Source organism: Thermothelomyces heterothallicus (assembly GCF_042370625.1).
Source record: "Thermothelomyces heterothallicus CBS 202.75 unplaced genomic scaffold P884_scaffold_2, whole genome shotgun sequence".
Taxonomy (NCBI): Eukaryota; Fungi; Ascomycota; class Sordariomycetes; order Sordariales; family Chaetomiaceae; genus Thermothelomyces; species Thermothelomyces heterothallicus.
In genome coordinates, this window is record NW_027192563.1 from 1,531,442 (window position 1) to 1,543,863 (window position 12,422).

Genomic DNA, 12,422 nt, shown 5'->3' on the forward strand with positions numbered 1-12,422 from the left:
TCCGTCTTTTTGTCTCCGTGGCTGCGGACCCAAACTGGGAGTTGGCGGGTGGCGAATGGCAATGGATTTTTGTTTGCTCTCAGCAGCATTCAACGGTTTGTTCACCGGGGTTCATCAGCCACCAACTTGATCCGAAGGAAGTTTCGGGGCACGAATCGGCGAAAGCCCAAAGGGCGAGGCAAATGGTGGGATGGACCGGGCATTTATTGGGGATTACTGCGTACTATGCAGTATTTCGTGGTAGGGTCATGTACGAACCAGGGTTATATCGGGATGATCTTTTTTTTTTTTTTTTTTTTTTTTGGGGGGGGGGGGGGGGGGGGGGGGGGGGGGGGGGGGGGGGGGGGGGTTTGAGGTGAGTGGGCAAGAGGTCCTACAGGGAAAGCGGAGCGACTTGCCTAGTTTGTTAACTACCTAATTAGGTGACATAAAGTTCGATTCTACACACATCCTGCTAGACGAGTCCCAGTCCGTTGTATTTGGTGGCCTCGAACGCTGAGCGGTCTTCTCGTCAGAGACCATACCAACTCTTTCCATCCTGCTCATCATCATCGATTCGTGTTATTTCCCAGACGAAATCAGATCAATACAGATGAGAAAGCCTAGCCGTACACTGTGCCACCCTGTTAGGGCACCCCATTCACGACCGCTTCTTGCCCCTCAGGCGCTGCAATGACCCAGTCCGTGACGCCGCCCTTCCAATCCGCGATCCTCACGTCCCGTATCCCGACCACGATAACCCTCACATCATCCCCCACGGCAAACCTGCCCGCACCGGCGCCGCTGCCGTTGCTATCTCCACCACTGCCTTGCCTCCCCTCCTCCGCTCCTCCATCGGCAGTAGCGGGAGGGGCGGCAGCGTCGTCGCGATCAAAAAGCACCGCGCCCGTATCCACCGCGCTGTCAAACGTGTTGTTCTCGAGGTGCACCTGGCGGTAGTAGCGTTCCTCGTCCGACCCGCGCTCGACCAAGCGGGCACTGCCGTTGATGGTGGCGCTGATGGAGGAGACGGCCGAGGTGTTGAGGTTGAAGAGAAGGGCGGCGAGGGAGGAGTGGGGCTCGCGGTTGGGCGAGCGGGAGGTGCCGACGGCGTTTTCGGAAGACAGGCGGCGGGCCTGGGAGGTGGGTGTTGGGCGGTGCGAGACCCCTATATATGGAGATTGCCGATGGTTGGTTAGCTGCGTGGGTGATTGGCTTAGGGAAGAGGATAGGAGGAGTAGAGAAGGAAAAAAAAAAAAAAAGGGGGGGGGGGTGGGTGGGTGGCGAGCGAATGCAAAGGGACAAAAGAAGCGGCGGCGTGCGTACAGTCGTGGACGAGCAGGGAGACGTTGGGGTTGCTGGCGAGATTGTTCATCTTCTTGCTGGCTGGGTTGGTGGTCATGATGATGACCGGGGAGCGCGAGTAAGGGGACGACGGGAGGTAGGTGTAGTTCATCAGAGATACGTGTGGGATGTTGTTGGAGCATGTCGCCAGGTGGAGGAAACGGGCGTTCTCGAGACACTGCACGACTTCGGGCGGTAACGAGGTCGTTACACGCATGTTGGTGTTGCCAGCCGAGGCTTCATGGCTGAGAGGTATTTGCTGCTCCATGGTGGTGGTCTGGTGTTGTCGTAAAGATATGCGTCGAGTTGTGTTTGAGTGATACCGTGGTGGTTCCTCGAGACTTTGTTATCTCAGCCGGAGTATCTCGGATGTCTATCTGACGGGTAACATGGGCTGACGATGGTGGGAATGCTGCAGTTGACAGCAAATCATCCAGGGTGGGGTAAATGAGAGCCCCTGTTACCCCAGAAAGGATGACTAATGCGGGGTAGTTGGCAGCCGGCCTGTCGCTGTGAACAATGACGTTGATGCCCCAAAAGACCCTATTTCCCCATAAAACCGGCCCGGCAGCGACGATGCTGAGCTAATGGCACGCACCCGAAAACTTAGGCCCCGGAAGCGCGTAATTGCACGGAAAGTATGTACGTTTAAAAAGCCCAGACTGCATTGGCTCTGGGAACTCAAATTGAAGATTGGTCACGGGGGCTCATTCAGTTCGCTTTGGCTCAAGTTTTGGATCAGCGTGAAGTACGGATTACTTTCAGGAACCTGGAGACAGGGGGCCACGGCTACTGTCGGCGTTCCGCAGCCTCGGTATTCCCTATTCCCTTGTATGCTGCCTTCCCGACACCAGCAGCAAAACCTCTGGGATTTCCGTTCCCAATTCCTCTCTCTTGCTCTCCTTCCTCCCTTCCTCATTCCACAAGTCATTGCAGCTGCTGCCTATTCCAGCACCACACAATGCGGTCCCTCAAACGAACATCGCGCCGCCTCCGGGCAACCCCGCTCACCACTGCCCAGCCGCCGACGCCGTCCTCCCCATTCCTCCTCCAGCGGCGCCCAATATCCACCCATCCGGCCAGCTCCAACACCACCACGACCGTGACCCCGATCAAGTCGCTGCTGATCGCCAACCGCGGCGAGATCGCCCTGCGCATCGCGCGCACCGCGGCGGCCATGGGCATCCGCACAACCACGCTGTACACGGACGTGGACGCGGGCTCGCAGCACGTCAAGGCGTCCTCGCCACACGCCCTCGCCCTCGGCCCGGCCGCGTCGGGCTACCTCGACGGCGCCCGCATCGTGCAGCTTGCCCGCCAGCACGGCATCCAGGCCCTGCACCCGGGGTACGGCTTCCTGTCGGAGAACGCCGCGTTCGCGCGCGCCTGCGAGGAGGCCGGTATCGTCTTCGTCGGCCCCCCCGCCCGCGCCATGGCCGACATGGGCGACAAGGCGCGCAGCAAGGAGATCATGACGGCCGCCGGCGTGCCGTGCGTCCCCGGGTACCACGGCCCCGAGCAGGCACCGGCGGAGCTGAGGGCCCGAGCGGCGGAGATCGGCTACCCCGTGCTGCTGAAGAGCGTCAAGGGCGGCGGCGGGAAGGGGATGCGCATCGTGCGGAGCGACGACGAGTTCGAGGCGCAACTGCGGAGCGCGCGCGCCGAGGCGAGGGCGAGCTTCGGGGACGGCGGGGAGGTCATGCTGGTGGAGAAGTACGTCGAGCGGCCGCGGCACGTCGAGGTGCAGATCTTTGCCGACAAGTACGGAAACTGCGTGGCGCTGGGCGAGAGGGATTGCAGCGTGCAGAGGCGGCACCAGAAGATCTTGGAGGAGAGCCCCGCCCCGTTGCTGGACGACGCGACGAGGCATGACCTGTGGGACAAGGCGCGCACGGCGGCCCTCGCGGTCGGATACGTGGGGGCCGGGACGGTCGAGTTCATCCTGGACAAGGACACGGGCAAGTTCTACTTTATGGAGATGAACACGCGCCTGCAGGTCGAGCACCCCGTCAGCGAGATGGTCACGGGCACCGACCTGGTCGAGTGGCAGTTCCGGATCGCCGCCGGCGAGCGGCTGCCGCTGACGCAGGACGAGATCGAGGCGCGTATCCTCGAGCGCGGCGCCGCCATCGAGGCGCGCATTTACGCCGAGAACCCCGACAAGGGCTTCTTCCCCGACTCGGGCAAGCTGGTGCACCTCGTCACCCCCAAGACGGATCCCGACGTCCGCATCGACGCTGGGTTCGCCGAGGGCGACACCGTGTCGGAGGCGTACGACGGCATGATAGCGAAGCTGATCGTGCGCGGGCGGGACCGCGAGACGGCGATTCGCAAGCTGGAGCTGGCGCTGCGCGAGTACGAGGTCGTTGGTCTCAGCACGAACATCGAGTTCCTCAAGCGTCTGTGCCGCAGCCAGGCGTTCATCGACGGAGACGTCGAAACCGGGTTCATCGAGCACCGGAAAGACGAGCTCTTCCAGCCGAGGCACTTGTCGGACGAAGTATTTGCACAGGCAGCGTTGGGCCTCCTCAGCTCCCAGATCAAGTCCAATGTCACTGCCGGGCCGCACGGGGTCACCCTCGGGTTTGGCGAAAAGGGGCTACAGAGCACGCGCAAGTTTGCCTTTAGCGTGCGGAACGATGCCGCCGCCGCCGAGGAGAGCGAAGCCGAGGTTGTCCAGGTGGAGGTCACCCAGCAGGGGAATGCGCTCTACAGTGTGTCAGTCGCGCGAAACAACAGCCGGACGCCCGTCGTGTTCGAGAACGTTGTCAGTGAGCCGTCGCTCGCTGGCGCCACCAAGACCAAGATCACCTCCTTCTTCCCCATGGCGCGCATCGAGTCGACCGTAGTGCAGGACCCGGCTGCTCCGGAGAAGCTGACCATCTTCCAACTGGGTGAGAAGACGGAGCTAACGCTAGTGCCGCCCGGCTGGTTTGATAAGGCGCTGGGGCTGAAGGAGGTTGTGGGCAGCGTCGTGGCGCCCATGCCGTGCAAGATCTTAAGGAATGAGGTTGCCGAGGGGCAGACGGTGGAGAAGGGAGCTCCATTAGTAGTGTGAGTACTTGTGACGTCCACCTGGACGATATCGAACGCGACATGTTGACCCCCGGACTCTGCAGTATCGAGTCTATGAAGATGGAGACGGTGATTCGATCTCCACAGAATGGTGTTGTCAAGAGGCTAGCACATAAAGAAGGGGTACGTCTTCCTTTACTGCGTAACGTTGGCAAGCCATCATGTACTAACCCGAGAGTAGGATATCTGCAAGGCCGGCACGGTTCTGGTCATTTTTGAAGACGCTGAGGGCAGCAAGTCGGCCCAGTGATGACGACCAAGGGGTCGGTTACTGTGGGACTACGGGGTTCTCTCTTGGATACCGTTCGCAAGAAATCGGCTTTTGGAGAGCTCCTTTTGTCAGGTTATCATCCAATACCATGGCGTGGTTAATGAGATGCATGTTGGCTATTATATTCAATTTTTGCAACACATCTTCTCTCGCGTGCTGTTAAAACTAGATGTATGCAAACGGGGAGTTCCTGGCTCTCGAGAGGCCTGGATGTAGCGAGAAAGATGGAGAACGCGGTGCCATGAATAAGTGCAAAGCAGGCCATGGCACAAGCAGGTTCAGACGGCATCTTGATAGACGTGCCTGAGCACGGACAGGTGGTTCCCAAAAAAAAAAAAAAAGGCCGTTCTTTTTCCTCATCAGACGAATGAAGTACAGAGCAAAGCCGAGTGCAACGTTTTTTTTAGCGCGGCTCTTTTTGATGCATTGGTACGGCAAGAGCTCTGCTGCCTGGTGTCTGCGTACGTATGTGCATACCTGTATATACACACATAGAATGGGTGGCAGGATGAGTTTTCGACCTACCGTCTCTTATTAACGAGCTAATCCGCAGACTTCCCTGAGCCATAAATACCGAGGCACCCCACACCTGCACATCAGTTCGCTCAGGAGCCGACAGGGGCACTGGCCAATGGGGGTTAGCAGCGCAAGCCGCGAATTTCCTAACCCGAGCGGGTTCTCAGGTCCCATCCATGCTGTGCGACGCCGGCATTAACCCAGTCTTGGATCTTGCCGGACCCGGACCACCGCAAACATTGTTCTTCTGGTCGAGGAGTCGCAACAACCATGGGCTCCAAAATACAGTACTGCCACCTGCTGAGGCTGGTCCGGCGCCAGCAAACGGCGCTTCCCGCCAGATTCTCTCCAACAGCGCCGTCGCTCCTCGTGTCGCGGTTCCAGCACCTCCAGCCCTTCTCGACCTCCCCGAGCATGCGGCAAGAACAGCGGCACGAACCCAGCCAGCATTCCGCGTTAGGAGGATCCGCCGCCGATTCCACGGCGAAAACTGCAGCACCGACGGGCTCACCACCAACAATACCACCATCTCCTCCTCCTCCTCCGACCGACCCTTCCCTCCCCGCAGGCCACGAGCAACAACAACAAGAACAACAGAGCACCAAGAAGAAGAAGAAGAGGCCACCACGTCAGGCCCGTGGCCGCCTCTTCCTCGCCCTAGCCAGCACCCTCGTCGGCCTGTCCCTCGGGTCCGCCGTGCGTGTGCTGGTGTCCCCCCCCAACCCTCCGGAACCGAATACAGAAGAGGATGAGTACACGATTCGAATCATCCGCGAGCAGGCCGCCAAGCTGCCGATCGTGCAGCAGATGACGGGCGACCCGGAGCAGTGGGAGTGGTGGGACGCGTACGAGTCGCTGCCGGCGGAGCACCGGGCGCAGCACATCTCGGCCTCGGCGCTGGCCGGGTCGCGCGGCGTGGGCGCGTACCAGCGCGTCTTCTGCAACCGGAGCACGGGCGAGCTCGTGAGCGTCATCCACTTCGGCAGCGCCACCACCAGCTGGCCCGGCGTCGTCCACGGCGGCTGCCTGGCCACCATCCTCGACGAGAGCTGCGGCCGCGCCGCCTTCCGGGACCCCGAGTGGGGCGGCCGCGTCGGCCTGACGGCCCGCCTGACGCTCGAGTACAAGAAGCCGACGCTGGCCAACAACTTCTACGTCATCCGCGCCCGCGTCCGCCCGGACGAGGAGCTGCCCGAGTCGGAGAGGGGCAAGAGGCACTACAAGTGCTGGATCGACGCCAGCATCGAGGACGCCCGCACCGGCACCGTGACCGTCACGGCCGAGGCGCTCTTCGTGGGCGGAAAGGGCAACGGCAAGACGAAGAAATCCCCGCTTGGCGGCGACGAGGCGCGGCAGACGCATGTCAAGTTCTGAGGTTACGGTGGCCACGGCGGGTGGTGGTGGTGGCGACGCGGTGGGGGGGTGCGATGGTGATACCTGGCGATGGCGATGGCGGTGGCGGTTGCATCAATTGGAGTCTTATTTTCACCACGAGGGTCATGGCATCACTAGACCGCGAGGCGTCCGAGGTTGCAGGCAACATTCAACGGTGGCAGTCGACGACGACGGTGATGGGAATCATGAATATCTCAAGTTTTCAAGATTTGCTTCCCACGATACATATCACCGACCTCCCCCCTCGACTTAAGTTCAGCGGTCGACGGGAGAGGGGCGGTTGGCACCCGTGACCCTGAGCATGGGCTGCGAACATCCATCAAATGCTCTTATCTGGATTCTAAAGAAGACAGAGTATCATTTCGTTCTTGCTGTAGACGACGGGTAGAGAACGTAAGCAAAGCGCTACAAAACATTTTGGGGTTATTTTAGAAGGTTGGTCATTGATATAGCCTCTATTAGTTAGACATGCTATGACGCGGTTGAGAATCTTACAAGTGAAGCTCATTTTCGTTACTATATTAATTATGAAGAACATTGCTAGATCTGTCTGGTTTATAATTAGATCTGCTTTCGTGCTAGAAGTTTTAATAGCTATTAATACCTGCCTGATTCGAAAATTTAATACCAATTCATGAGGCCAACACCCTATACATTCTTGAAACCTGCCCTTTACCTACGACGAGCGGATGTATTCCAAGATAGCATTGAGAGAGCTTTCAAGACCTCGTTATAGAGGGACTGCTACCTTGACCTATCTCTTTACAGCCATTTGAAGGGGATAACAAAACGGTAGTTGTTACCCGACTTAAAGAGTGTGAGGACAAACCGGCCTAGACCGCCCTAGGCACCTCAACACTGAGTTTTGTTAGAGGTCTTGTAGGACTGAGACTTACGTTTTCGTTTAATTTTTTATAAAAAAATTTTTTTTCAACAAAACAAAGTCTTTCTACACCCTCACAATAGATCGGCTGTACTGAAGATCAGGAGAAGGCCAAAGTGTGTTATCTTGTTGATGGCCTTACTTTCTTCGCCCTAGCTCTGCTTGAATAGGTACATCCTGATGACGTCTGACCCGAGCGGTACCATAAAATGAACTCTTGAAACGTACTCTCGTAATCCGTATACAGTATTACTTCGTACAAGTATTTTCTTCCATGTTACCGGTATGATGGAACCCCGTCTCGGACACATCACACCCTTTTGATCTCTGGTAACCCCTTCCACCCTCCCCCTCCCTTGACCACGGTAGCACAAAAGCATAATTATGCGCGCAGTGCAAGTACCGAGTGTTAGCACTGCACCGGCTACCAGCGGGCAGGATCGGGTTGACTTGATTCACTGAAGCAGCGGAGTGTCTACTCTGTCCACAAAACAAGGAACAGAACCTGAACAGGGCGTCCATCACGCTGCTGTGTAACACGAGAGCAGCCGTAACTACAGCTCTGTGCATAATTTTGCGATTCGATTCCTTCGGACTCTCGGATAATTAATTGGCGATTGCTTACCGAGCCGATCCAGAGCTGTCCGACGCGCTGCGCTACATACACTACTGTTCGCCTCCGCGGGTGTACATCTGTATGCAGTTAGAATGCAGCAGCGTGGCACCGACCAGCTGGGTACGGTACACGGAGCCGTTTGGGCGGCGGTGTAACACCGGTTGTTTGTCTGACCACCCAAGAAATCCCAGACGGCTGGGCGGTTAAATGACAAAACGCGACAACTCATCAGCTGAATGTATGTATGTACAGTGCATCCATGAACATGTACCGGTACATGGACGTCCTTCGCCGACGGATATGCTGCAGAGATCCTTTGCCAAGCAAATGGTTGATGCGGTCAACGAAGTGCAGCTCGATCAACACGAGGTATGCATGCGCCCTGATGCCTATCATCTAATCCGTACACCTCGCCAAACACCGACACCAATGCCGAGACCGCCCAACCTTGATCCTTCGAAAGATGGATTTGACCTAGGCCACCCTCCTTCCTTGCTGGGACTGCGAGCGTAGCGTATGTATGTTCATACAGACATACACTACGGAGTAATCCGTACACGATGTTGAACGGATTAGTCGTCCTTTTGTTGCGCGCGACTCTTGGCTGTTTCAGGGAGCGATCTTCGACCAAGGGAGGAGCGGTCAAGTTCCGTTCCAGTAACTAGCTCTTGTGTGCATCAACGAGCCAGGTATGGGCGAATTCGGAGCTAGCTCCGGGGTATTCGACCGTTTTCGTAACGGTAGGATGAACCGAGAGACCTCGTGGGATGTTAAATTCGGAGGGACCCTTCGACTCCGTTTTCTTCTTGGTCGCGCCCCCCCCCCCCCAATCCACCTTCCCTGGAGGCTGTTGGGAGCTAGTGTAGTCACACATGATCCATGTCCAGACTTCCGGCGGGGGGGGGGGGGTGGGAAGGGCTGAAGGGGCGTACACTAATAAGGGCGCTTTTTGACCAACGAGGCTGCATGCGCTCTCCCTCCACGTGCAGCTGTGTGATGTGATGGGAAGCGTGGGCCGGCCAGCCCCAACCGGATGGATCACGTTCCGACGCCCTGGAACTCAACCCGCCAGATTTGCGGTTCGTCGTTGCATCTCCTCGGGCTGGCCCTTTGCTGGTTCATCCTTTTCCTTTTTTGTGCATCTGTGCCGGCGCGGCCAAGGTTGACGCTCTGCCTTAGCGTGAAGCATGTAAGCCGCCCGTCGAAGCAAAAGGGCCAGGCATCTTGGGACGCGTAGTTAACAGTGACAGAACGTCGTGACGGTGGCGGTGATGCGACGACAACCCTTGCGGGGTTGAACCGGCTAGCAGGGTGGTGCCTTGGTTTGCCATGGCGTGTCCCTATTGCTGACGGGCGTCTGCAGCCCAGAGCAGCGTGCCCTGTTGGGAATGCATGATGAACCCGAAGCTGTCACGCAGGAATTGCGAGCTAATTGTTCTCTTTCGGAAAGAAGAGAGGGGTGGGGGGAAGGGTACGCCGAACTCGCATGTGCCTGGCTATTATCTCCCTCCGACAAGTCCCCCCTTTTGCCCAACCTTTCAAAAGTTCTAGGATCAGCGACAAAGATAGCGAAGTCCTCTTCCGCCCGTACTCATCGACCGTTGGTTGGAGCTCTCTGGGTGGGTGCGAAAGCTCCTGTTCCCAAAGCTTGGAAAACGTATGTGTGATTTTGCAATGCATATGCTAGCCGGGTCAGCTGCTATCCCACAACCTCCGTAGCCCCGTCATGGCTATCAACAACGCCTCATCGGTTCTGATACCCCTTGTGCCCTGATTCGGCAACACGTTCACCCAGTGATCGAAGAGTTCCTTGGTCCTCGAGCCAGAAATGCCCATCTCGCTCAGCTGCGGGTCATTCATTGCCGCGTACTCCAGGCCGCGTGGGCCGCCAAAGATAACAATCAGGTGCTTGAAGTCGGCCTGCTCGTAGCTGGGAAAGGCTTTCGACAGCGGCACGCCGCGCTCCGACGTGCCGATGCTCAGATCATAACCATCTTCGTACGGGCTTTCGGTAAGCACATTGGACAGTGACGAGGCCCTGCGCACGCTGAAGCCCCAGAAGTAGCCGCCTTCTGTCCTTGGTGCGGTCGGGTGGACCGGCTCGGGTGTCCCGCGAGGGTCGTCCGGCATCTTGAGAGTTAGCCGCGTCTTGGGAGGGATCGACTCGGCTATGGTAACAGTATTGGGCATGCCGATATCCACGACCGTGCTGAGATGTCGAGCGTTAGCGGGCAGCCCGGGGATGTGCATGATTAGCAGGTTAGAGCCTACCCCTTCCCTCCCTTTGGTGGGGTTTCCAGCGTCATGCCTTCTCGGTACGGTAGCCACTCGTCCTTGTGCGGATGGTGCGGCATGTCGAGACTCGGGAGCAGACCCTGGGAGCGCAGGTTCGGATGCAGGGGAAAGAGCACTTTGCGCATGAATGGCGGCGTCTCGAGGTAATTCAGGATGTGATGCATGAAGTGAGCCGGGTCCACATCGCCAGTGTAGGCATCTGGGTCGGCATTGGTGATGCGCTTGTCCATGGGGCTGTCGTCATACACGACGACCTCGTCGACGGAGAAGATGGCCAGGGCACGCGCAACGCGACCGACGTTGGTTGTCCTCTGCTCTCGTGTTACGCAGCTGGATGCGAGTTAGCAGGTGGATGCATGGTCGCTAAAGACGGAAGCCGTACTCTGTGATCAAGCTGGTGGGCACCGCAATCGAAACGGTCCATTCCCTGGGAACTGTTGGCCTAAACCGGGCCGGCGCCCTGAACTTCGACGCATCGCCGCCGTCCTCGGTATCCAGACGGCGTTTCTGTCGACAGTGTCAGCCATTGCTGCCCCCGCCGAGGACAATAACCTCCACGCCGCAGCCTAAGTATGGAGCACGAATATGGCCTCTCAGATACGGACTCATACGCTCATGGAGACGCCGAGCACCGTACGAGATAGATAAGCATGCCTTCCCTAGGTTGTTCGTTGTTCCATGTTCCACCATTCTCCGAGGCTCTGAACACACAAATCGTCTGGACACTCACTTTTGATTGGTGCTCGTATGGCGGCATAGCAAATTACACTCCCATAAACAACGTCAAGAGAGTGGTACTCTTCGGCAAATCACCCAGCTCGGACCCAAAACACAATTGCTGGAGCAATGAATCCACACGTTCTGGATGCCCCAGAAGTTTTGGCTGGAACGACCGGCAGAATTTCGCAAATCTCGACCGCCTTGCGGATCTCTTACAGGGGTTAAGCGGATTAAGACCCTAACCCTCGGCCTTATCAGTCGATCTGGCCAGCTATCAATGTTCAATTGCCCGAAGCTGCTGGGTGCGATTACACTACTAACTCCGGAGCCTGCCGCTGACGGTTGCGACCACACCATCAACTTCCAAGCTTCCACGCCGACACCTGCTCTGATCCACAACCATCACCTCCCCGACATCCTGAGCCATGTCTACGAAGATCACATCACCGGCGCACTGGCGCCAAACCCTCCGCTCTCATGCGATCGTCATCGCTGACTGTAAGCGCCTCCCCTCAACTCCCCCGCCCCGCCCTCACCCCCTCCCTTTCTCCGGGGGTTCGTTCGAAGAGCTATCGAATCGTACATATGCAACTTGATTGACATTGCGACAGTCTACGCCGACTGGTGCGGACCCTGCAAGATGATCGCGCCGACGTTCGAGTCCCTGGCGAGCAAGCACGCCAAGCCCAACAAGATCGCCTTCGTCAAGGTCGACGTCGACAGCCAGGGCGAGGTCGCGCAGGAGCACGGCGTCCGCGCCATGCCCACCTTCCTGATCCTGCGCGACGGCACCGTCATCAACACCATCCGGGGCGCCAACCCGCCCGCCCTCGTCGCCGCCGTCGGCGAGGCCGTCAAGCTCGCCGGCCCCGGCGCCGGCCCCGGCGGTGGCGCCGCCTTCTCCGGGACCGGCCACAGGCTCGGCGGCAGCGGGGTTGGGCGGCCGAGCGTGGCGAGGCCGGTCGGCGCAGGGTGGAGTCTGAAGGGCTTTGTGGAGGGGCTGATTGCCTTCTTTGGGCTGTACTTCTGGTCGCTGTTCTCGGTGAGTTTCTGGCTCTACGCATCTGGTGGCCTGCGTGCTGCTGCGTGCTGCTGCTGCTGCTGCTGCTGCTGCTGTTTGGTATGCGGTGTGGTATGCTGTGTGCTATCGCTAACCATGCGTGACAGCTCGACCCCTACAAGGCGGCAGAGAACTCGCCGTTCCGTAAAGGAAATGCGCCATCAGCCGCGAAACCGGCAGGCGGCGGAACTAGGCCCGGCGGGAGCCGCCCCGCGTTCAAGACGTTGGCAGACTTGGGCAGCTCATGATGGGCTTTTTTTTTTTTTTT

General features: G+C 58.2%; 5 protein-coding genes across 5 annotated transcripts in view; 3 read left to right on the top strand and 2 right to left on the bottom strand.

Annotated features, from left to right (window-relative positions):
• Positions 1-378: 378 nt before the first annotated feature.
• On the bottom strand, positions 379-1,800 carry P884DRAFT_289574 (uncharacterized protein). The gene is made up of 2 exons (XM_069444008.1): positions 1,306-1,800; positions 379-1,147 (listed from the first exon to the last, which is right to left on the bottom strand). The coding sequence occupies exons 1-2, from the start codon at positions 1,589-1,591 to the stop codon at positions 627-629; spliced, it is 807 nt and encodes a 268-aa protein (XP_069301287.1). The 5' UTR covers positions 1,592-1,800; the 3' UTR covers positions 379-626.
• A 138-nt stretch (positions 1,801-1,938) lies between these two features.
• P884DRAFT_282568 (carbamoyl-phosphate synthase L chain, ATP binding domain-containing protein) lies at positions 1,939-4,885 on the top strand. Its single transcript, XM_069443605.1, has 3 exons — positions 1,939-4,377; positions 4,443-4,521; positions 4,580-4,885. Exons 1-3 carry the CDS (start codon positions 2,285-2,287, stop codon positions 4,646-4,648), a joined length of 2,241 nt encoding a protein of 746 aa, XP_069301288.1. The 5' UTR covers positions 1,939-2,284; the 3' UTR covers positions 4,649-4,885.
• A 570-nt stretch (positions 4,886-5,455) lies between these two features.
• On the top strand, positions 5,456-6,559 carry P884DRAFT_274929 (HotDog domain-containing protein; the record flags this gene model as incomplete). The annotated part of the gene is made up of 1 exon (XM_069442789.1): positions 5,456-6,559. One exon carries the CDS (start codon positions 5,456-5,458, stop codon positions 6,557-6,559), a length of 1,104 nt encoding a protein of 367 aa, XP_069301289.1.
• Positions 6,560-9,628: 3,069 nt separating this feature from the next.
• P884DRAFT_236575 (putative RNA methyltransferase) lies at positions 9,629-11,231 on the bottom strand. Its single transcript, XM_069439998.1, has 4 exons — positions 11,105-11,231; positions 10,757-10,881; positions 10,351-10,704; positions 9,629-10,288 (listed from the first exon to the last, which is right to left on the bottom strand). The coding sequence occupies exons 1-4, from the start codon at positions 11,129-11,131 to the stop codon at positions 9,772-9,774; spliced, it is 1,023 nt and encodes a 340-aa protein (XP_069301290.1). The 5' UTR covers positions 11,132-11,231; the 3' UTR covers positions 9,629-9,771.
• A 179-nt stretch (positions 11,232-11,410) lies between these two features.
• P884DRAFT_327111 (mitochondrial small ribosomal subunit Rsm22-domain-containing protein) overlaps positions 11,411-12,422 on the top strand; it is a 4,026-nt gene continuing 3,014 nt past the window's right edge. The window contains exons 1-3 of the mRNA XM_069445513.1: positions 11,411-11,592; positions 11,706-12,136; positions 12,262-12,377. Of these exons, the coding sequence (XP_069301291.1) occupies positions 11,520-11,592; positions 11,706-12,136; positions 12,262-12,377 (620 nt within the window). The 5' untranslated portion in view covers positions 11,411-11,519. The remainder of the gene's footprint in view (positions 11,593-11,705; positions 12,137-12,261; positions 12,378-12,422) is intronic.

What these genes read in the sequence shown, in the direction of transcription:
- P884DRAFT_236575 (XM_069439998.1), bottom strand. Translation starts at nt 11,131, where the DNA reads ATGCCGCCATACGAGCACCAATCAAAA. An exon ending in CATACGAGCACCAATCAAAA is followed by an intron (nt 10,882 to 11,104) that starts GTGAGTGTCCAG and finishes CACTGTCGACAG; the next exon opens with AAACGCCGTCTGGATACCGA. An exon ending in CCACCAAAGGGAGGGAAGGG is followed by an intron (nt 10,289 to 10,350) that starts GTAGGCTCTAAC and finishes TCGACATCTCAG; the next exon opens with CACGGTCGTGGATATCGGCA.
- P884DRAFT_289574 (XM_069444008.1), bottom strand. Translation starts at nt 1,591, where the DNA reads ATGGAGCAGCAAATACCTCTCAGCCATGAAGCCTCGGCTGGCAACACC. An exon ending in CTCCCTGCTCGTCCACGACT is followed by an intron (nt 1,148 to 1,305) that starts GTACGCACGCCG and finishes CTCCATATATAG; the next exon opens with GGGTCTCGCACCGCCCAACA.
- P884DRAFT_282568 (XM_069443605.1), top strand. Translation starts at nt 2,285, where the DNA reads ATGCGGTCCCTCAAACGAACATCGCGCCGCCTCCGGGCAACCCCGCTC. An exon ending in AAGGGAGCTCCATTAGTAGT is followed by an intron (nt 4,378 to 4,442) that starts GTGAGTACTTGT and finishes CGGACTCTGCAG; the next exon opens with TATCGAGTCTATGAAGATGG. An exon ending in GGCTAGCACATAAAGAAGGG is followed by an intron (nt 4,522 to 4,579) that starts GTACGTCTTCCT and finishes ACCCGAGAGTAG; the next exon opens with GATATCTGCAAGGCCGGCAC.